The 23,756-nt window shown below is 39.9% G+C and overlaps 1 protein-coding gene across 14 annotated transcripts in view; it reads right to left on the bottom strand.

Annotated features, from left to right (window-relative positions):
* LOC144502528 (uncharacterized) overlaps nt 1-23,756 on the bottom strand; it is a 112,409-nt gene that overhangs the window by 12,833 nt on the left and 75,820 nt on the right. For 5 of the 14 annotated variants that reach the window (XM_078226592.1, XM_078226591.1, XM_078226597.1 and 2 more), the window contains 5 exons: nt 22,663-22,740; nt 21,653-21,826; nt 19,085-19,174; nt 11,545-11,628; nt 8,519-8,660 (listed from right to left, as the gene is read on the bottom strand). In XM_078226592.1, the coding sequence (XP_078082718.1) occupies nt 11,555-11,628; nt 19,085-19,174; nt 21,653-21,826; nt 22,663-22,740 (416 nt within the window). In that variant the 3' untranslated portion in view covers nt 8,519-8,660; nt 11,545-11,554. Of the gene's footprint in view, nt 1-8,466; nt 8,490-8,518; nt 8,661-8,716; nt 11,629-19,084; nt 19,175-21,652; nt 21,827-22,662; nt 22,741-23,622; nt 23,754-23,756 lie in introns of those variants that run through there. The other 9 variants (XM_078226588.1, XM_078226589.1, XM_078226596.1 and 6 more) reach the window with 5 other exon arrangements.

Below are 23,756 nucleotides of genomic sequence, written 5' to 3'. Positions count from 1 at the left end.
TTTGCCCTAACTTGGTAAGTTGCAAGTCTGCAAATTGTGGGCATTTTTCAATGTGTCTCATTTGTCCAGTGCAGCTGTTTTTACCTTGCATCTTTTGTGTCTAATCCAAAGTTGGTATTTCCCTTTGTGGCTAAGAATTTTAGTAGGAAAGTTGAATAGTTTCTGTAATTTATTTTCAAGTTTGGAGTGGTACCTGAATGTAAATGGCAACGTGCGATTGTCGAGTGTGCAGAAGTCACAAATATTCGTAATATCTGTAAAATTGCTGATTGACAACGCTCATTTTGAGAATAATACAGAAAAGAATTACTTGTTTCCAGGTAAGTATGCAATGGTGACATTGCTGAATAAGAGGAAGTACTTTGGATATATTTTGATGTTGCATGATGCTGGTTGTTTTATTAGACTTCTGAATATATATATTTAAAACTGAGTTTCATCCAGGAAAGTCGATATCCATTCATTTGAGATTTTCATAGAATTTGAGAATGTTACTTTTTAGAAACAGGCCATTTTCACATGAAGTCTGCATGTGTTAGTTTCCACGTGAACCACCTTGGCTCCCAAAGCTTTTACAATTCCTTTCTTTCGAGCAACAATCTTATTCATTCAAAAGAATTAAGACTCTGCTTCACCATTATTCTTCGATAGTGCAGCATGGAAGCATGTCATGCAGCCCAATTCTCCATGCTATTGTTTGCACTCCTCACATGCTTACATGTTTTCATCACATCAAAGCCCTTAATTTAATAATCTGTCATTAGTCATTATTCTGCCCTAAACAAATGGTTTAAGTTACTTTTCTCCAAAGAAATGAACACCATCCTACTCAATTTTCCACAATACTGTTTCAATATTCTTTGCAGATCAGAAGTTTAGCTTGTATGCCGCCTTTATTGTGATTTATATATCTCTATTCCCACATCTCTTTGCTCCAAATTAGTTTTTTGCCTTCCAAGGAAATTGGATCCTTATTTCTCACGCCAAATTGAACCACCTCACTATTAAATGCAATTCGCCTTGCCACTCACTTTGCAAGTTGTTTGTCTTCCTATATTTTGTTGCATATTCCATATTGTGGCTAGCTGTACCCATAATTTAGTATCTCATTTGCAAATTACAACACCATGTCTCATTTCTGAATTTAAATAATTTATGTATATTATAAACAACAATGTTCCCAGCACAGATCCCTTCTGAAAGCACATCCACTTTGTCAGTCTGAGAAAAGTTGCTTATTTTTTCTGCATTATAAATGACATCAAAAGCACGTTTTTGGCTGTAAAGTGCTTTGGGGCTCCTGGTGATCATGCAGGGTACTATATCATTATGGCTCTAACCCCCTACTCTTTTTGCTTTTGTTGTAGTCACCTTTGAATTGATTCGAGCACCCGGTTTTTGCTCCCATGGAACATGAACTGCCCAGGCTTCGAATTGAAGGCTTTCTGAAAGTCCTTGTATACCACATCTGTTGGACTGCTTTGGTCTGCTCTTAATGCTATTCAAATAATTCAAATGAGTTTGGTTAAACACAACCTTCTTTTGAAAAATGCATGCTATTTTTAAATATATTTTCCATCTCCAGATGTTCCTGGTCATATATTTGTGTGTTCGTGTTACTATCTCACCAAACACAGTGGAGTCCATAATTATTTATCCTGTCAAACAATTTATAATTTTAAAGATCTCCTCTCTTTCCTTGCCCACCTCCCACCCACAATTGAGTCCTTCTTTAAGCTTCTCATCAGTGAAAAAAACCTTTCTGAAGCCCAAGTGTAATCTGTCATTCTTTTGCGGTAACAAAACAAACTTCCAAGTTTTTTGTTAGCTAAAAAGTTAGCTTTTTTTGTTCCATATTAGTGCAAGAAATTTAATAAATTGAGATATTAGTTTGCACTTGAGTTTTTTTCTTAGTTTAATTTTTTTACGTAAAAAAACTTTTTTTTGTGAATGGAACATTACTGCTTAATTCTGTTGATATCAAGGGACTTGCTCTTGCTTCATTCCTTTGATACAAGATTGTTTTAAACAAAGAACTTTAATTTATTTTTTACTCGGTATTAAGATAAGGAAAACCTCTGCTTGGTATGGGGGCAGAGCCATAAGATTAGGATTTTGCTAAATCCTAATTTTACTGTCTGCAGTTTTGAAGTTTTCAAAAGGATAAATTCAAAACATTGTTTAAAAAATCTTCCATTTAGATTTTTCCTTTTACAATCTTGATGTCCCAAAGTGCTTTACAGTCAATTAATTACTTTGAAGTGTAGTCACTTTTGTTAGGAATGTGTGATTTTGTGAGATAAGTTTGTTTTAAATTTAAAGTAAAATAGCATAATGAAGAGATTCCTATGATCTGCTCCAAGTTCTGCCCGATGTGACTCAGTTAAACTGGGTCCCCCAGTCCCCATGGTAAGTGATTTCACAATTCATATGCCAGACTTGACACCCAAAAAAAAAGACAGAAACAGATGTTCTTGTTATTTATAAGCTTTATATCTGAGACTTTGAACACAAAATGGGGGGGGGGCGGGGTTTGGAGGGACAGACAAAAGTTGCAAGGCAAAGGCTGTTCTTTAGCCACCAGGTGGAATGCTAATGGCAGCTGGTCCCCTCGTCAAGGAGAGGAACCAGCAGGAATTTGAGAACCCAAAAGATTTGTTCTGGCATGGCCTAGGCAAGGAATCATCAGGTAAGCCATGTTGCTGGAGATAGGTGTGGGATTTCTCAGAAGACAGAAAGAAATGGTTTTTGACAGATGCTGAACGTTGTGACTTGGTGATAGGGAGCAGTGAACCTGTGGGAAGCTGGGAGTTACTTTGCACTCATGGAACTCATAGAATCCCTACAGTGCAGAAGGAGGCCATTTGGACCACAATCCCACCCAATCCCTATCCCCTTAGCCCCACGTATCTGCTAGTTCCCCTGACACGAAGTGGCAACTTAACATGGCCAAGCAACCTGACCTGCACATCTTTGGACTGTTTCTACGGAGAGCATGCTATAAAGTAAATGCGGTCTGGGTTATCGGTCGTGTCAAAATACTGATTACTGAAATACACTTTTTTTGTAGTTTTGGATATCAGTTGCCTACTAAGTAATGTTTCATTGGTGTTGCTTTTTGTTACAGTAAATGTCTTAATTCCTTTTACCTCTGAATTCTCAGTGACTTATTTTAAAAGTTATGCCTCTCAGGAATCAAAACATTTCTGTGAAATGATGGCAGCTAACTTTCCTCAGAGTAAGGTCGCACAAACAGCAATGTGATGATGACCAGATAATCTGTATTCTTTTAGTGCTCTTGGTTGAGGGATAAATTTTGGCCAGGACACATGGGAAAGATTCCCTGTAGTCTTCATAAATACACTAAGCCCTCACTTAAAGTTGTCCTTGTGGTCCTGAAAATTGTAACTTTAAGTGAAATGATTAAGATAATCACGTTTCCCATTAAAACCAATGTAAATGCTGTAGGACCTTCCTAATTAGAAAAAAGCATTAAAACATTATACCCTGTAAGTTGAAATGCTTTACATTGCTAAATTCCTAGATAGGTAACTGAAATAACTTAAAATAAATACATTTTAAAATGGTGTATGAAAGAAATATGGTAAATCTCCCACTTGCCACACGTTCTGCTCTCTGGTCCTCTTGGTTGCTGCAGACCCTTCCTCTCGCCAACTGCCTGCTTTGTGGCTCTCGTGTTCCCTAACCCACCTTCGTGCTGCTGACCCTCCAGTGTGTGTACTTGCCTGCTCCCTGATGTACTCTCTCACCAACCCATGCTGTTGTCAAGCCTCCCATTCCCCAACCCTCCTGCTTGCCGCTTTCTTGTACGGGATGCCTGTTGTGAGCTTTGACTAACGACACTCCATCCTGCCTCTCACTGCTCCACTGCAGAGCTCATGCTCACAATGAGGGTTCAGGAGAGGAAAGCGGCAAGATGGACCATCTAACTTAGCAAATTTGAACCATCGGGTACCCCACTTTCACAACCCAAAGCTCTGGCTTCATATAGCATCTGGACCTTGAACAGGAATGCAAGTCCAGGAAGTGTGTGTGGGGGGGGGGGTTATTTATTAATCACAAGTAAGGCTTACATTAATACTGCAATTAGGTTGCTGTGAAATTCCCCTAGTCGCCACACTCCGGCACCTGTTCGGGTCAATGCACCTAACCAGACTGTAGGAGGAAACCCACGCAGACACGGAGAGAACGTGCAAACTCCACACAGTGATCCAAGCCAAGAATCGAACCCAGGTCCCTGATGCTGTAAGGCAGCAGTGCTAGCTACTGTGCCGCCCATGTTTCAGTGAGAGCAAAGATCAGTGAAAGGGTGAATCTGGGAGTGGCAGAGACTGCAAGTCGGAGTGTTAGCAGCAAGAGGATGGATAAGGGAGCAGGAGAGGCTGCTCCAAAATGGTGCCGATTGGTGTCTCAGCCCTGCATCAGACCGGCGGGAAACAACTTCAAAATGAATCTCATAATGTTGAAAGAGAATATAGACCCCATTAAACGACCAACGTTAAACTGAAACAATGTTAAACAGAGCAACATTGCTGGATAGTGTAAAGCAATGAGATCTTTTAGTAGCTACCTGAAAGATAACACCTGTTCTAGTATTAACATAGATTTTGTTCTCAAGTCTTTGAAGTAGGGCTTGAACACTCAACTTTCTGACTAGGAAGGAAGTGGCTGACAGCAACATTAAGTAGTAACAAATATCTGAAAGTTGGGACAAAGGAGGCCACTGTCCAAAAATTATACATACTTGATATAAAAAGAATTGCTGTAAATACAGTTATGAAGAGTCAAACGGATTTAAAACATTAATTCTGTTTTTTCTCCCTACAGGTTCTGTCAAACCTGCTGAGTTCTTCCAGCATTCCCTGCTCTTGTTTCAGATTCCAGCATCCGCAGTATTTTGCTTATTTTATTGTTCTGAATACTCAGCAAGTCAGGCAATGTGGAGAGAAAAACAAAGTTAACATACAAGGTTGATGACCTTTCATCAGCACAATTCTGACAAAAGGTCACTAGCCTGAAACAGTGATTACAGAATTTCCAACATCTTCTGTTTATATTTTGTCTTTAAATTCATCCTTAAATAACTTAAATTGAGACAAGGAATAAAAAATTGTTATGATGAGCTCAGCTTTTTTTGGAGCCCCTTACAACTGTTGGTGAAATCTCCTAATTAAACTGCCTGTTTAGTGTAAAAAATCATAGCTAAATAATCTGTGCGAATGTCTAAATTGGGTTTAAAAATAGAACATTTCCCATTTAGTTGTTATCCTCATTTGTTATACAAATTAGAAAGGACAAGGCAGACTGTAGTTAACCTGTGGAAATTTTATAAAATTTGCATGAATGACGTTTGAAACATTTTTGCTTTTACAGTTCAGCACTTGAACTGGATTTGAAAACATAAAAATCTCCTTGCCTCAATTTCATTTAGCATTTTGAAAAACAATACAAATAAAATGGAACCCCGATATGGAACAAAATTTGTTTTTAAAATACAGCTGACATGGTTGGCATAATTGAGATTACATTATTTGAAGTATCAAATGTATGCTGCTAGTGTACATAATTACTTTTAACTTGACCTTTTTCTAAATTATCAGAAACATTTCACCTTGTAGCAATTTGTGAAACTACACTTTTAAAATATTAACTGTTTTACTTAACAGTTCAAGCATCAGTCTTACCATATTTGAATTTAAAATTTTTTCACTGAAGGTTCACCACTGTAACATATCTGTGTAACAATTATACCATCTCCTCCATCCCCCTCGACAACAACAATAAACTGAACTAATAGTTAAGAGCATATTTCTAGCCTGTCTCCTTCTGCCCACCCAGATATTAGATCAAGGGCACTTGAAATATAAGCCACTGGCCTATATCTCTATATTGAGATCATTTTAATAGGCCTCCTTTGTTCATGCATTCCTTTTGTGCCTGGAAGCGAGGGAGGAAAGTCCACTGCTCTTGCAGGCCCCGAGATGCCTGCAGGAATATTTATGCCTGCCAACTCCAGGGTCTTTTGGCTGCTGTCCAAAACAGCCAGAAAATCCACAGCCTAAAGACTCAAGTTAATTAAGATCACCTGCATCTTTTCATAGTTCATCGATTCTCTTTATCTGAGTAGCACTGCTGTATAAACCCAAGACACTCATGTAGTTGACACACCTAAGACAAGGTATTCGTCCAAAATGAACCCACAGTAATAGTGCCTCATTAGGTCATTTTTCTATCATCCAAGCCAAAACATCGCAGTCCCAACTGTTTGATTTTCCTCTACTTTGTGCCCAGCTTTAAATGTTGACCAGACACAAAGCAAGTGTCTCTAGATTTCATGAGTTGCCAAATGTTGGAAGCATCAGTTCACTGACCTTTAATAATGTTAACTGGAATACAGCAAGATTTTTTTAAACTGGTGAAACCTGTTTTTTAAAATTTATCAGCATGTGTTTAGGATTAATGACAGCCACAAAGCAGCGAGGATTTCAGCCCCAGCAACACTGTATTCAACCCACTCAATGCAGGTACTAGTTCAGCCTTTTGAACATAGGTACATTTATGCATCTTTCAGCTAGTGCATTGCTTTTAATGATGAACCACAAAAGAACACCACAGGAAATTTGTTCATCGAACAGTGCACCTCACCCCTGCATCATTGACAAAGAGGCAGTTCCTAATTAACATAGAACATAGAACAGTACAGCACAGAACAGGCCCTTCAGCCCACAATGTTGTGCCGAGCTTTATCTGAAACCAAGATCAAGCTATCCCACTCCCTATCATCCTGATGTGCTCCATGTGCCTATCTAATTCTGTAATTATTTGTCAATAACAGAATGATGTGGATTAAAGAGTAGTTTTGCTCCATTATCCCTTTTCCTTACTGCTATGTATTGCTAATTTCAATTAGTGGTGTAAAATTGTCTTGAATAGATGTAATTTCATGTCATTGTCTTTTGGTGTGACTCGCATTTTAATGAATTAGAGGGGAGGATTATGCAGTCTTGTTTGTTTCCAAAATGCTTTATATTTACCTCACTGGAAACAAAGCATTAAACATCATTCTGCTGCACAATGCAATCTAAAACACCCAGCAATGCTATTTTATACTAGGATCTTGTCATAGTGCTAGAATACAATAAAACTGCTTTGTTGTACAATTAATCACGGGGGCCAAGAGTAAAGTCTTGATCTTTTTTTAATCAAAGAAATTAAGATGTGCTGCATCTAAAACCGTACAATGTTCTCTTGCACGTGATGCCCTTAAAAATATTAGTGGCTCTGCGGGAGCTATAAACTGTTGCTGCTATATTAATCTTCATGGCATTATCTGAAGCTGAGTTTCTTGTGCTGTGTCTACTCATTTTCTTTGTGTAAGGCATACTCCAGTTTTGCAACAAAATAAATGTAATCTCCCTCTATCTCCTGATTGCTCATAAGCTGTAAAATGCAAAGCCACTGTTCAAATATGCACATTGTTAGTGGGAATTTTCTTTGTGGTTAATTTAGAAATGTTGATCTGAAAGATGCATTAAGCTTTCTTGGTTATTAAAATGAACCAGCAATTTAAAACTTGGAAAACATGTTTTGAACAGGTTAATTGGAATAGGAGAGATAATAAAATACAAACCACAGAGGACTGCTTCTGTTCCACACAAGGGCATTTTGTATGAAGATGTCCACACACTCCTTTGTTATTTTACAAGCTATTAGTCATTAAATTCAGCTGTGCTCATGTGATGCTTTATTTAAATAGCATTTTTAAAAATTAACATGCCTGTTATATCCAAACAAATCTAAATAAAACTGCTATAAATAAGGCTAGATTTTCACTTCGTTTCATTTGAAAGTGAAAGATATTTTGTCTTGTGTACGACTGTTGAAATTGCACATCACAGCTGTAAAGCCCACTGCTGTACGTTATTTCCAATGTTTGGTCTCCGGTTGATTAAAATGCATTGAAAGATAGCACAAGCTACAGAAGTGGAAAATCTTAAAATTGTACATCATAGAAACCATTTATTTTTGGCTCCCTGTCTGTGGCTTTGTTTTTAAGTAAGTGTTAACAATGTAAATTCATGTAAAACCATTTATCAGAATGAAGTTTGAGGTTTATTGAGAACTGCGTCCTATTTTTGTGAATAACATTCAAGTTTTGAATGACATGTTTTTCAAGTTAGCATTCTATATTGAATGTTTTGTTTCTCATCCACTACAAATCCTTTGTTTTTAACAAAATACTGATTTTTATAAACATGTTACCACATGGTTGCAAGAAAATGAAATTGTTACATCTTGCAAGGAGATGGAAGGAACAGAGGTTGATGCATATTGGACACTGTTGAACTGAAATGAAGCCTGCCACAGAAACAGAAATGCTGATGATAATTGTGACTGCATTATGCACTACTTTGTAACAGTGACTATGCTTCAAAGTAATTCATTTGACTATGAAATACTTGGATACCCTAAGAATATGGAAGATAAAGACAAGTTTTGGTTTAGTATTTATTGAAGTAAAACTTGAAACTAAAACTACAAACACAAAACATTATTTTTCTTTTTTTTTAAAAAACTCCAGTTACTGGAAAATGAAAGGGAAATGTAAAATGTCAGAAACAAACCAGGTTCATCAGCATCTGTAAAACAAAAAAAAAGGTACATTTCCGGTGTAGATGTGCCACTAAATAGGGAAATGAAAGGTTAAGAAAACCTTTAATTGATCTGAACAAAATAAAGGTGGAGTAATGAACAGTTTTTTCAGTGGGGGGGGGGGGAAGAAAACGAGTACAGTACCATCAGGAATGCTTATTCCTGTTAAGAGATAGCAAACAATTTTGAAGTTCTTGTCTTGTATGTCGGCATAAAACAGTATTTGGATGAATGAAAATGAGCAGACTTTTGTGCTAATGTTACACGATGTGTACCTTTGTTTAAAAATGAAAACCCCAAAATGCATTTCAATTTTTAAAAAAAATTTAAATGCTTATCTGGCAGCTTCTTATCACAAATGCTGAGCTTCACGTTTTGATATGGTCTTCAGATGCCTGTCTCTTTTCAATTTGGCATTTATAGTCTTAAGATTTTTTGGAAAAAAATTAACTTGTTTCTCTTTCACATTTGTCATACAATGCAACATGGATTGTCAGCAAAATATATATCACTTCGTTGTAGCTTGGTCATATTTTGAGCATACATAGATTAAGAAACAACTAATTTACAGATTAACATCCATGATGCAATCAATTAAGTAAAAGAAAACTTTGACATATACAATGTGAACTTTAGGAACTTCATTTTCCCATTCTACTGCAAAGCTTTTAAAATACATTGGGATGTTATTTTCTATTATTCATTGACTTTAACACAGGTGGGGATATAAATCTCAATGAATCATTTGAGAGCTTGGCTCCATTTTTGAACAGAAGCAATCAACTTCAGCAACAACGTACATTTATTATAGTGCCTTTAACACCAAGCTTTATCAAACAAAATTTCACACAAGGAAAGGTGATCAAAAGTTTGGTCATAAAAGTAGGTTTTGAGGAGTGAGGCAGAGGCAGTAAGGTTTAGGGAGGGGATTTCAGAGCTTGGGGCCAAGGTAACTGAAGGCATAGCCACCAATGGTGGAACGATTTTAAAAACTGGGAATCTGTAAGAGGCCATAATTCACAGAATGTAGAGATCTCGGAGTTGAAGATGTCCTGTTAATTAGTGCATAAATTAAAGATGAGATCGTGGAGTACTTGGAAGTGCATGATAAGGACTGAGTCAGCATGCTTCTGACAAATCTGTTAGGCAACAAGGAAGTTAGATAAAGGAGAACAAGTGGGCGTGACATTTCAATTTCCAGAAGGCCTTTGACAAGGTGCCGCATAGGAGACTGTTAAATAAGTTGAGAGCCCATGGTGTTAAGGGTAAGATCCTGGCATGGATAGAGGATTGGCTGACTGGCAGAGAGTGGGGATAAAAGGGTCTTTTTCAGGATGGCAGCCAGTGACTAGTGGTGTACCTCGGGTTGGTGCTGGGACAACTTTTCACTATATACATTACCGATTTGGAAGAAAGAACTGTAGGCACTTGCTGAGTTTGCAGATGGGACAAGTAGTATTGAGGAAGCGGGGGGGGAGTGCTAAGAGAGTGGGCAAAGAAGTGGCAGATGGAATACAATGTGGAAAAGTGGTAGGAGGAATAGAGGCATAAACTATTTTCTAAATGGGAAAATGCTTAGGAAATCAGAAACACAAAGAGACTTGGGAGTCCTTGTTCAAGATTCTCTTAAGGTTAACGTGCAGGTTCAGTCAGCAATTAGGTAGGCAAATGCAATGCTAGCATTCATGTCAAGAGGACTAGAATACAAGAGCAGGGATGTACTTCTGAGGCTGTATTAGGCTCTGGTCAGACCCCATTTGGAGTATTGTGAGCAGTTTTGGGCCCCATATCTAAGGAAGGATGTGCTAGCCTTGGAAAGGGGCCAGAGGAGGTTCACAAGAACAATCCTTGGAATGAAGAGCTTGTCGTATGAGGAGTGGTTGAGGACTCTGGGTCTGTACTCATTGGAGTTTAGAAGGAGGGGGGATCTTATGTTTCCACTAGTAGGAAAAACTAGAACATGAGGGAACAACCTCAGACTAAAGGGATGATCCTTTAAAACAGATGAGGAATTTCTTCAGCCAGAGTGGTGAATCTGAGGAACTCTTTGCCACAGAAGGCTGTGGAGGCCAGGTCATTGAGTATCTTTAAGACAGAGATAGTGGGGTTCTTGATTAATAAGGGGATCAGGAGTTATGGGGAAAAGGCAGGAGAATGGGGATGAGAAAAATATCGGCCATGATGGAATGGCAGAGCAGACTCGATGGGGCGAGTGGCCTAATTCTGCTCCTATGTCTTATGGTCTTAAAAATGACAACATAATCTAAATATAGAAACTTAAACTTCTTCCAGACCATGTACAGCCTGCACTATCATAAACTTTATGCGTTTTATTTCCTAAGAATTTTCTGCATAATACTACTTGTGCTTAAAGTAATCCAGCAAAATACAAGACGACTTATTAGTTCCCATCCACTCTTGGTGGTGACATCTACAGTTTACTTTTCCTAACTACGTCACCCCAGCAACTTAATCACTTTGCTCTGTGCAGTCTTTTGACTAATTTTAGTAGCTCACATATCTCAAATCCTGTTCCCAATAGTGCTTGGTATGTCCATCAGCTGCTTTCTGCTGTAATTCTGTTCTTGTATTGATCTCCAACTCAACTGAAGCTTGTTTAATTTTGTATCTTTAGTTCTGCACTTAGTCTATGTCAAACAGCTGCTCCCATCCACATCAATTATATCCCTTATTTCAATAAACTGGGTCATGTCTCTTCATCATTTATCCAAGAAAAAAGAACAGGTCATTCTTTCTCATTTCACTAGATGCTCTCGATTGCATAAATCTTATTTTGATAGAATGCTTAAAGTGATCCAGTGATCTACATATGGTTCACAGGTGACAATGCATTTTTCCTGGAATACTTACTCAAGTTATTTCAATGTTTTCCCATGTGTCTCTGCAGTAGCAATTTGTTTCCCAATGGAAAGTCACAGTGATTGCAAGGAGCTTCTGTTTTAAAAAATATATAAAGAAGCTTTTACCTTTTGAGAAGCAAAGTCATTACATCTCATTTCAAAAAAAAACCTAGCCTGAGAAACAAAAACTGCTAAACCTAAACTAAAACTGGAACTAAACACCACTCTGAGATAAAACAACGAGTAAATAACTAAGTTGAAAACAAAAAGGGTACAATATTATAGATGCAACCATGTGACAATTATTATGTAAAACATCAACTATTATGCATCTTTCAGCAGAACTGACAACTGTATATCAGACTTGCAACTGATGTGATCAACTGAGAACTGCTTTACTGAATGGTAAAGGTGGGAAAGAGCACACACTGGTTGAGAAGCAAATTTGGAATGAACAACATAGGAATTAGGGGCAGAAGTAGGCAATTCAGCCCTTCAAGCCTAGTCTGCCATTCAAACAGATCATGGCTGATCTCTTCCTGGTGTCAAATCCATCTCCCTATCTGTTCCCCATAATCCTTTAACCTGTTTTTTAAAAATCAGAAATATATCTATCTCCTCCTTGAAACCATTTAATGATTCAGACTCCACCGTGCCATGGGGCAGCAAGTTCCACAAATTCACCATCCTCTGAGAGAAGTAATTCCTCTTCTCAGTTTTAAATCTACTGCCTCTCAACCATACCTGTCCTCCTTGTTCTAGATTGCCCCTTAAGGGGAAACATTTGGTCCACATTTACTTTATTCCTTTTAGGTCTCACACAAGAGATTAATAAGCAAAATTAAAGCTCATGGTATTGGGGGGTAATGTATTGGTGTGGGTAGAGAACTGGTTGGCAGACAGGAAGAAGAGAGTGGGAATAAATAGTTCCTTTTCAGAGTGGCAGGCAGTGACTAGTGGGGTACCACAGGGTTCCGTGCTGGGACCCCAGCTATTCACAATATACATTAATGATTTGGATGAAGGAATTGAATGCAATATCTCCAAATATGCAGACAACACTAAGCTGGGTGGCAGCATGTGCTGTGAGGAAGATGCTAAGAGGCTGCAGGGTGATTTGGACAGGCTGGCTGAGCAAGTATTTGGCAATGCAATATAATGTGGATAAATGTGAGGTTATCCACTTTTGTGGCAAAAACAGGAAGAAAGATTATTAACTGGTGGCAGTTTAGGAAAAGGGGAAGTGCAAAGTGACCTGGATGTCATGGTGGAACAGTCATTTAAGGTTGGCATGCAGGTACAGCAGGTGGTGAGAAAAGCTAATAGCATGCTGGCCTTCATAGCAAGAGGATTTGAGTATAGGAGTAAGGATATCTTGCTGCAGTTGTACAGGGCCTTGGTGAGGCCACACCTTGTGCATTGCATGCAGTTTTGGTGTCCTAGTCTGAGGAAGGACATTCTTGCTTTTGAGGGAGTCCAGGGATGGTTCACCAGACTGATTCCTGGAATGTCAGGACTGACAAACTGAGCTTGTACTGACTGCAATTTAGAAGAATGAGGGGGGATCTTATCGAAACATATAAAATCCTGATGGGACTAGACAGGCTAGATGCAGGAAGAATGTTCCTGATGTTGGGGAAGTGCAGAACTAGCGGTCACAATCTAAGAATAAAGGGCAAGCCATTCAGGAGATGAGGAAGAACTTCTTCACTTAGAGTTGTGAATCTGTGAAATTCTCTACCACAGAAAGTTGTTGGGGCCACTTTTGTTAGATATGTTCAAGAAGGAGCTGGATATGGAGAGAAAGCGGGAATGGGATACTGAAAGTGCATGGTCAACCATGATGTTGAATTGTGATGAGGCTTGAATGGCCTACTCCTGCACCTATTTTCAATATACCTCGAACAGATTCCCCTCTCATCCTTCTAAACTCCAGTGAGTATTAATACAAACTGTTTAATCTCCTCCTATGTCAACCCTTTCATCCCTGGGATCAATCTGGTGAACCACCTCTGAACTGTCTCCAATGCTACTGCAGCCTTCCTCAAACAAGGAGACCAAACTGGACATGACTGCAAATGTGGTCTCACTAACACCCTATTCAATTGCAACAACACTACTTTTATACTCCAGTCCTTTTGCAATAAAATGCCAACATACCATTTGCCTTTTTTACTTACATGCTGTACCTGCATACCGACTTTCTGCGATTCATGAACAAAGACACAGACGCATTTTGAATCTGTTTTCCATTTAGATAATTTGCCTTTCTGTTTTTTCGGCCAAAATGGGTCATCTCACACCTATCTACATTAAACACTATCTGCCAAATTTTGGCCTAGTCTCCTAGCCTATCTATATCCATCTGTAAAATATTTATCTCTTCACTGCCTGCTTTCCCACCTGTTTTGCTATGTTACATTTTGTCCCTTCTTGCAGAACAGTTATATAGATTGTAAACAGTTGAGGTCCAAGGACTGACCCCTGTGGCACCCCACCTAGTTACAGCAATATCAAAGAACTTCCAACACACAAAAAGCTTAAGACCAATTTTATCCAAAACTTCAGATCAATTCAATCATTAGGTCTCTGTAGGGGTTCCCCCACGCCGACACTAGTTAAGAAAGCCACCAATGCCTCTACTTTCTCAGAAGACTAAGGAAATTTGGCACGTCAGCTACGACTCTCACCAACTTTTACAAATGCACCATAGAAAGCATTCTTTCTGGTTGTATCACAGCTTGGTATGGCTCCTGCTCTGTCCAAGACCGCAAGGAACTACAAAAGGTCGTGAATATAGCCCAATCCATCACGCAAACCAGCCTCCCATCCATCGACTCTGTCTATACTTCCCGCTGCCTCGACAAAGCAGCCAGCATAATTAAGGACCCCACACACCCCAGACATTTCTCTCTTCCACCTTCTTCCTTCGGAAAGAAGATACAAAAGTCTGAGGTCACGTACCAACCGACTCAAACAGCTTCTTCCCTGCTGCTGTCAGACTTTTGATGAATGGACTTACCTTGCATTAAGTTGATCTTTCTCTACACGCTAGCTATGACTGTAACACTACATTCTGCACTCTCCCGTTTCCTTCTCTATGAACGGTATGTTTTGTCTGTATAGCGTGCAAGAAACGATACTTTTCACTGTATGTTAATACATGTGACAATAATAAATCAAACTAGGCAGCAGTTTGTTCCTCTGAAGATACACAAAAGAGAAGTTCGTCAACACCAGTATCAATGAAGGAAAGCACCACTAGATTAAGCACCACAGAGTTACAATGTGGCACAATGCAGGAGAAAGCCAACTGCTTAACACTGGAACAAATGTCTGCTGACAAAAGAGATCAAGGTTACCAGAGATCTGCAACATGACTAGCTTGGTGGTAAGGCAACAAAGTTTGGAATGAAGGAGAAATAATGTTTTAGTTCTTACTATTGAACAACTGTAATAGAAGTTAAAATCTCTTTCCAATGAGAGGAGGGTTTTGGAGAGATCATGACCAAACACTTGCTACTGTAGCAAAGACAAACATTTTTATCTGGGAGGAAGATAGCTAGAGGAGCTGTATATAATTCTCATCACTGATGACTTGCCCAAGTAAAGGCCGATGCATTTTGGGGCAACTCATGACTCTGATTGATTGATTTTTAATTTTTTGTCTGAAAATAATGGTTCTTTAAAATATTTATTGTGGAAGGTTTCAATTGACTAAAATCTGGATTTAAAAAAGCATTAGAGTATCAATGAGAAGATAATCAATATCTCAATTTCATTAAAATATTTCCTGCATGGTGCATTTTGTTAGCACCCAGGACTCTGATCTGAATTTGAATCTAACTTGAATTCCTCATTCTAAAAGAGCCAAATATTACTTCAGTCCATCCCTCCCTAATGTAGGATCCAATCACAAAATTGGGAATGAAAATGACACTCGGATAACAGAAGTGGGCACATCTTTAAAAATTAGCTTAAAACTCATACAATGGAAGAATAACAGGGTAACTATTATTCTGCACCTGCCATGCTTCACTTGGCCCTGAAGGCATTTCCTGTCACTACCTGGTTGTTTAATGTGGAAAACTATTCCCTCCTCACCAGTAAAGCTGCTAAACCAGAAGCGAAGATTTAGTGAATGTGCAATATATTAATCTATATTCCTGAAGGTAAGTGACTTACTCCAGCTTACTTCCCAGACAACCTAGTGCAGGAAGCTTGGACATAGTTTCTCATAGCGCAACCTTTTCGACTTTGTCCAAGGATTATTTTTAATTATTTCATGGGATGTGGGAGTCACTGGCAAAGTCAGCATCTGTTGCCCGTCCTTTAGTTGGCCATGAGATGGTGGTGGGGAGATGTCATCTTAAACTGTTCCAGTTAATCCACATTGATGTCAGTTTTCCAGGATTTTGATCCAGCGACAATGAAGGAATAGTAGTTAAAAAGTAAAGTTTATTTATTAGTCACAAGTAAGGCTTACATTAACACTGCAATGAAGTTACTGTGAAATTCCCATAGTCGCCACACTCAAGCGCCTGTTCGGGTCAATGCACCTAACCAACACTTCTTTTAGACTAGTGGGAGGAAACTGGAGGAAACCCACACAGACGGGGAGAACGTGCAAACTACTGACAGTGAGCCAAGCCAGGAATCGAAGAGGCAGCAATGCTAACCACTGTGCCACCCAGTAATATGGTTCCAAGTCAAGTTGACGTGTGTGGAGGGAAACTAACAGGTGGTGATATTCCCACCAATCTACTGTGCTTGTCTTTTTAGGTGGTAGAGGTCATGAGTTTGGAAGATGCTGTAGAAGGAGCTTTGGTGAGTTGCTATCAGTGCATCTTGTAGAAGAACACTGCTGCCACTTTGCATTGGTGGTGGTGGGAGTGAATGTTTAAGTTGATTGAAGGGGCTTCAATTGGATGGACCGTTTTGTGTTGAATGGTGTTGCGGCTTCTTGAGGTTGGAACCACACTCTTCCAGTCAAGTGGAGAGTTTTCCATTACAGTCCCAACTTGTGCCTTGTAGATGGTGGACAGGCTTTGAGGAGTCAGGTACTGTGTTAGGTGCTGCAGAATTTCCAGCCTCTGACTGGCTTTTATAGCCACAGTACTAGCTGATGTGACTGGTCCAGTTCGGATTCCGGTTTGTGGTTAGCCCAGGTTACTGATAGTGAGGTTTCAGCAATGGTAACACTGTTGAATGTCATGGGGAGATGATTAAGACTGTGTGGCAGGAATGTTACTTGTCATATATCAGCCCAAGCTTAAATGTTGTGCAGATGTTGCTACATATGGACTACGATTGCTTTGGTATCTGAGGAGTTTCAAATGGTGATGAACACTGTGTAAAGATCAGTGGCTATTCCACTTCTAAACTTTTAAAGGAAGGAAGGTTACTGATGCAGGTGAAAATGGTTGGGTTTAAGATACCACTCTGAGTAACTCCTGCAGTGATCTCCTTGGACTGAGATGATTGGCCTCCAACAACCATGGATATCTTTCTTTAGGGTAGGTATGAGTGTAATCATCAGAGCTTTTCCCCAATTCTCATTGACTTCAATTTTGCTCAGGCTCCTTGACGTCACACTCGGTCAAACGCTGTTTTCATGTAAAGGTCAGTCACTCACCTCATCTCTTTTGTCAATGTTTGGAACAAAGCCACAATGAAGTCAGGAGCCAAATCGTGCTGGCGAAACCGAAGCATAAGTGAATGGGTTATTGCTGTGTGTGGCTTGTTAATACTGTTCACGATACTTTCCATCACTTTGCTGATGATTGAGAACAGACTGATGGGGCGGTATTGCCCGGATTGGATCTGTCCTACTTTTTGTAGTAAGAGTTTTAACAACACCAGGTTAAAGTCCAACAGGTTTATTTGGTAGCAAATGCCATTAGCTTTCGGAGCGCTGTTCCTTCGTCAGATGGAGTGGAAATCTGCTCTCAAACAGGGCTCCGAAAGCTAATGGCATTTGCTACCAAATAAACCTGTTGGACTTTACCTGGTGTTGTTAAAACTCTTACTGTATTTACCCCAGTCCAACGCCGGCATCTCCACATCATGATTACTTTTTGTATGCAGGACATACCTGGGCAATTTTCCACATTGCTTAGTAGATGCCAATGTTGTAGTTACACTGAAATAGTTTGGCTAGAAGCATGGCTAGTTCTGGAGCATGTCTTCAGCACAAGAGCCATGGTGTTGTCAGGGCCCGTAGCCTTTGCATTACCCAGTGCCTTCACCCATTTCATGATATCACGTGGAGTGAAACAAATTGGCTGAATGCTGACATCTGTGATGATACGGACCTCAGGACAAGGCCAGGATTGCCTGGCACTTCTGGGTGAAGGTGGTTGCAAATGCTTCAGACTTGTCTTTCACACTGATGTGCTAGTCTCTCAACATTTAAGATGGGGATATTTGTGGAGCCTCATCCTCCAGTGAGTTGTTTAATTGTCTGCCACTAGTTACAACTGGATATGGCAGGGCTGTAGAGCTTTGATCTGATCAGATGTGGAATCGCTTAGCTCTGTCTGTTTCATACTATTTCTGCAATATAGCAAGCAAATAGTCCTGTGTTGTACCTTAATCACAGTGACATCTCAAACATGTTATGCCTGGTTCTGCTCCTGGCATATTCTCTCATACTTTTCATTAAACCAGGGTTGATCAACTGGCTTTGATTTCATTTCATTTAGTATTGTCACATGTATTTACAGTGAAAAGTATTGTTTCTTGTGTGCTATACAAAGTATACCTTACATAGGGAAGGAAAGGAGAGGGTGCAGAATGTAGTGTCACAGTCCTAGCTAGGGTGTAGGGAAAGATCAACTTAATGCAAGGTAAGTCCATTCAAAAGTCTGACAGCAGCAGGGAAAAAGCTGTTCTTGAGTCGGTTTGACGTGACCTCAGACTTTTGTATCTTTTTCCCGACAGAAGAAAGTGGAAGAGAGAGTGTCCGGAGTGCATGGGGTCCTTAATTATGCTGCCTGCTTTTCCGAGGCAACGGGAAGTGTAGACAGAGTCAATGGATGGTAGGCTGGTTTGCGTAATGGATTGGGCTACATTCCCCTACTTTTGTAGTTCCTTGATGTCTTGGGCAGAGCAGGAGCCATATCAAGCCGTGATATAACCATAAATAATGCTTTCTATGTGCATCTGTAAAAGTTGTTGAGAGTCGTAGCTGACATGCCACATTTCTTTAGTCTTCTGTACCCTTGCTACCCTCAATGCATCTCCCAAGTGGTTTTCAACATGGTGGGGCACTGTTACATCAACTGAATGAGGGCAATAGGTGGTAATGAGCAGGGCGTTTCCTTGCCCAGGTTTGACCTGATACCATGAGATTTCATGTGTTCTCCTGACTGCTCCCACGCCTGATAGGTGCGTCCTGCCGGTGGGACAGGGTATACTCCGGGATATGGAAGTAAAATTTAATACAGTATAATAGATAGGCACACTGTTAGAAGATATCCAAATGAACAATTACACTTTTTTTCAAAAGTCATGAACTTGTCACTAATGACAAACTTGAGTTCACTTACTTGGGGAGTGGAACTTTTTGATGTGATTCTGAAGTTCTGAAGCTGTCTCGCTGTTTGTGTTACAAATTCGACAAATAAAGTTCTCCAAATCTGAAAGTTAAATACATTGAACATGAAGGTGCTACATCAGTTATCACAGATCATGGGGGGATTTACCGGCCCCATTCACTGATGGTGAGAATCTCGATAGCCCACTGGATCGGGTGTCGGGGCTAAAATCAGGATTCACCCACCCTGCTGGCCCCGATCAGGTTCCCGCCCCAAGCAGGCGGCAACTCAATTAATGTGCAAAGTTTACGACCCCCCCCCCCACATCATGCACCCGGTACCCCAGCGAGAACTGCACTGGGCAGGCTTTGGTCATCACTAATGTGGACCTGGCATGCTGCACCCCAAGAGTTCAGGAGAGTGCCACCAACCTGTCAGAAGAGTATCCGCCCCAAACCCTTAAATAAGGGGTCACCCCCCCCCCTCCCATAACATGCAGACATAAGGGTGATCCGACCCCACATTGAGACCCCACTCAGCCCACTTCCCCCTCAGGTCCCCATTCAGGCATGTGCCAAGGCGCTGACACCTTGTTCCTGGTGTCTTGGGCCCCAGGGTGGGGGGAGGGGGGGTTCAAGGAGGTAGGTCCAATAGCCATTTGTCCCTGAGATTTGTCCCTGAGTTGCTGCCAGAGTCCTGGGGGTTGGGTAAGTTCAGGCTGGGGGCAAAGGGTTGACCTCACCATTCGGTCCATCGAGTCTGCACTGATTCTCCGACACAGCATCTTACCCCGGACTACTCTTGTCCTATCCCCATAATCCCATACGTTTATCCTATTAATCTCCCTAACCTACACATCTTTGGACACAATGGGGCAATTTGGCATGGCCAATCCACCTAACCTGCATCTTTGGTCTGTGGGAGGAAACTGGAGCACCCAGAGGGAACCACGCAGGCACGGGGAGAACATTCAAACTCCAGTCAACCAGGACTAGAATTGGCAGCAGTACTAACCATTCTGCAACCATGCCACCCTAATTTCTTTGACCCACTCTCAAATAACACTTCAGCAATGACTTATATATTTATATTTTGATGATGGTTTGACCGCAGTGTACTGTCTGAACAGTTACAAGATGCTGGGTATACTGTCAGTCAGAGACACACTTCACAAACAGTTTGAATGACAGAAGCAGTAAATATTGCTTTTGCAATGTATTTTTAAAACGTCCATATTTACTTCCTTGTTTAGCTCCTGTATTCTCCTTGCAATTATGCATTTATGTCAAGGATTGCATATAAAAATCCTCTATCAGAATTGTGCATCAGCTTTGGCTTCCAGAGGTTCAAGTAGTGTTTTGTCTTGTTTTCTGCTTGGTCCTCAACCCAGAAAGTTCAGTACCTGGGTAGTGCTGTCAACTGATGACAGCCTGAGCTAGGATTGGATAAGCATTCAGTGTTGTTGAGTCCTATTAAGCCATTTCTCCAGAACACTGAGAATGCCTGTACTCTGTACAAAGGCAGGAACATTTGAAGGAATACTCAAGGCAATATTCTTTGTGAATTTCTGAAGCTTGGATTTTTCTGTTGAAGACTGATAGTTTTTTGTGGATCCTAATATAACTGTGCAGCGATTTCTTTGTTGTCTTTTTAATTGGATTGTCCATGCTTTTTGTTCAGTGATGTAAATAGCTGTCAACTAGATTCTAGGGGCCACTTTATAAGGCTCTGTTCTTGGCTCAGGGACAGGGTTTCAGCATTGTAGACATGAATTCCTAACCCACATTCATCGAAAATAAACAACTGTGCAAAACTGCCCCTTTGACATATTCTTACAATGCAGTAATGGTGTGCTCTGATTTCTATTACCTGGCAGCTTTTTATCAAAGTCAAAGGGATGCCTCTTGTAACTTAAATTGCTGATCATTTCAGTTTTGTGTTTGGGAAGGACCTTGCATAAAAGAGCAAGTGTAGTTTTGCCAACAAACAATGACTGCATTTGTAGTATTGGCTTTTGAAGCATTTTTGTGATATCCTGAGAATGTGTGGGCACTCTTGAGTGCAAATCCGTTCTACCTTTAACTGGTTGATTTAATGTTGCGATGCTAGTGTCCAAATGTATCTTGGTTCTTCTCAAGCTCTTATAATTCATCTAGGTTAGGTTCAAATTGTAGCTAGTACTTAAGTTTTGACCAGAACCCTCTCCCTTCAGTGCCATTCATCCCTGGGATTCCAGCACACTTTCAATCATCATACACGTTGTTTCTTAATTTCTGGACAAAGTAGCACTCTTTTGTGCTTCTACTGCTCAGAAGTATTCAGAACTGTGTAGATCCAGTTTCACCAAGAAGCTGTATGTCGTTATGAGCTACCAGTTTATATTAATTGGGATTTCAGAGTTATTCTGGATGAATGAATGAATGAAATAAACTGGCAGAATGTCCTTCCTTATCTGTAATGTTCTTGTGATCTGTAAACAGTTTCTAGCCTCGGGGATTAGAAAGTGTGTGAATTCCAATCACACTAAAGATTTTCTCAATTTTGAAGAAGCAAGTCCTACCACGTCACCTGTAAACTTACCTGTATGCCTAACAATTATGTGCTTTTGAGCATCAATCGGTCGGTTGAAACCTTTTTCACAGTGTGGACACTTGAACGTAAAGGCCTGAAGGTGTTCTGATTTGAAGTGAGTATCCAAATCCTTTGACCGGAAAAATCCTGATCCACACAGTAGACAGACATGTTTCTTTCGCCCTGTAAGTAAAAAAACATTTCTCAAGCTTATTTTACATGCAGTCCATTCACAAGCTAGAAACTTGTAAATAAAACTAAATGATTTTATCAGTACTATATGTTACTATATACTACTGTACACTCAAAACTCTAGTCATTTCGGAACCCCAACCAAAATTGGCTCCTTGATCCATGCTACATATGTACTGCAAACAAGAAAAAATTATCTTAAATAAGAGAGCAGCTTGATAATGTTATATTAGTCACTGTAGGTAAGGTCCATCCAATAAAAGCTGCTCTCAAATCAACTGGGTAGGATTTTCACAGATGTCCCATTTTTTACTTTCCTGTCTCTGCTCCTTTTGTTTACTGTTCTACAAGACGAATAGGTGCCCCATTTGCACACCTCTCCCAAGACAAAAGACACCTCTTTCATCCAGCAATTAAGTACAAAATGGCAGTCTGGATCTCTTTGTCTTCTACTTTTCCTGTCAACTTCTAAGAAATTTTAATTGAGTCCAGTAAGGCCTCCCGCAGAAACCCTGTCCAACATGGGGATCAGCATTGACGACTGATGGGAGACATTTTTCAACCCATCAGCTTGGGTATCACCAGGCTCTTTTGCTGGTCCTGTCCTGTCCTTAAATAGTTCTACAGAAAACACAGAATTTGAGAAATCCGAGATCTTGCTTCATCTGAAAAATAACAGACAAATATGCACTTCCTAATCTATGTTTTCAATCTAATGAACTCAGCAAAGAAAAGAAAATATGATTATATTGAAGAAACGTGTCATTCTTCGTATTAGCCAAAATTTAATCTCTTCAATTATCTTAAAGATTTGAACGAAAATGTACCTCCATGCAGAAGCTTGTGTTTCCAAAGAATAGAATAATACGAGTACCTATTCCCACAAAGGCTGCAGTTGTGCACTTCTGAAAATATAAAATGATTGCATGAGATCATTAGGCTATAGATTCCAGAGCTGACACATAAACACGTTCTCATTGCATCACTGCATACTTATGTTACAATAATATTAAAACAATGCCTTATTAGGAAATACAAATTTTTAGAACTCCAGTTTTGATTGACGCGCAGAATCTCCTACAGAAAAGTTAGTCACTTGTAAATGGTCTATCTTTGGAGGAAAGGAATAAGCATTTGGAGAAGCTTGCTTACTCCTATGAAATGTGCCAACATTGAAGGTCAACCAAGACCACTGTTAAGGGTGTCCATGAAGGTGGTTAACAGACCAAGCAAGTCTAGGTTGATTTGGGTGGAAAAATTGCCGTGAAAAATAACAAAAGTAAAATGTAAAGTAAAAATCAATTTGTGCAATAATGTTTAGGATTTTGTAGAATCACAAAATTGTTACGGCTCAAGGAGGCCATTTGGCCTGTCGTGTCTGCATAAACTCTCCAAACCAGACAAGCATCAAAGTTATTCCATTTCCCTGCCTTTTTCTTGTACCCTGCACATTGTTTCCATTCAAGTAATCATCTAATACCCTCTTGAATGCATCGATTGAAGCTGCCTCCACCACATTTCCAGGCTGTGCATTCCAGAGCTGAACAACTCGTTGTGTGAAAAAAGACTTTTCTTCACATTTGCTTCTTTTGCAAATCACTTTAAATCTGTGCCCTCTCAATCTTGATCCTTTTACAAGTGGGTACAACTCCTATCTACTTTGTCCAGCCCTCTCATGATTTGGAACATCTCTACCAAATCTCCTCTTAGCCACCTCTGAGGAGAACAGAACTAACCTCGCCAATCCATCCTCAACTAAAGTTTTTCATCCCAGGAGCCATTCTTACCTCTTTTGCATTCTCTCCAATGTGTTTACATCCTTCCTGTAGTGTGGCGCCTAGAACTGTGCACAAAATTCCAGCTGAGGTCTAACCAGTGTCTTTGTATGAGTTCAGCATAACCTCCTTGGTCTTGTACTCTA

The sequence above is a fragment of the Mustelus asterias genome, chromosome 13 (genome assembly GCF_964213995.1).
Source record: "Mustelus asterias chromosome 13, sMusAst1.hap1.1, whole genome shotgun sequence".
NCBI lineage: Eukaryota > Metazoa > Chordata > Chondrichthyes > Carcharhiniformes > Triakidae > Mustelus > Mustelus asterias.
Note: the sequence above shows the minus strand (reverse complement) of the source record. Positions and strands in the feature narration are given on the sequence as shown.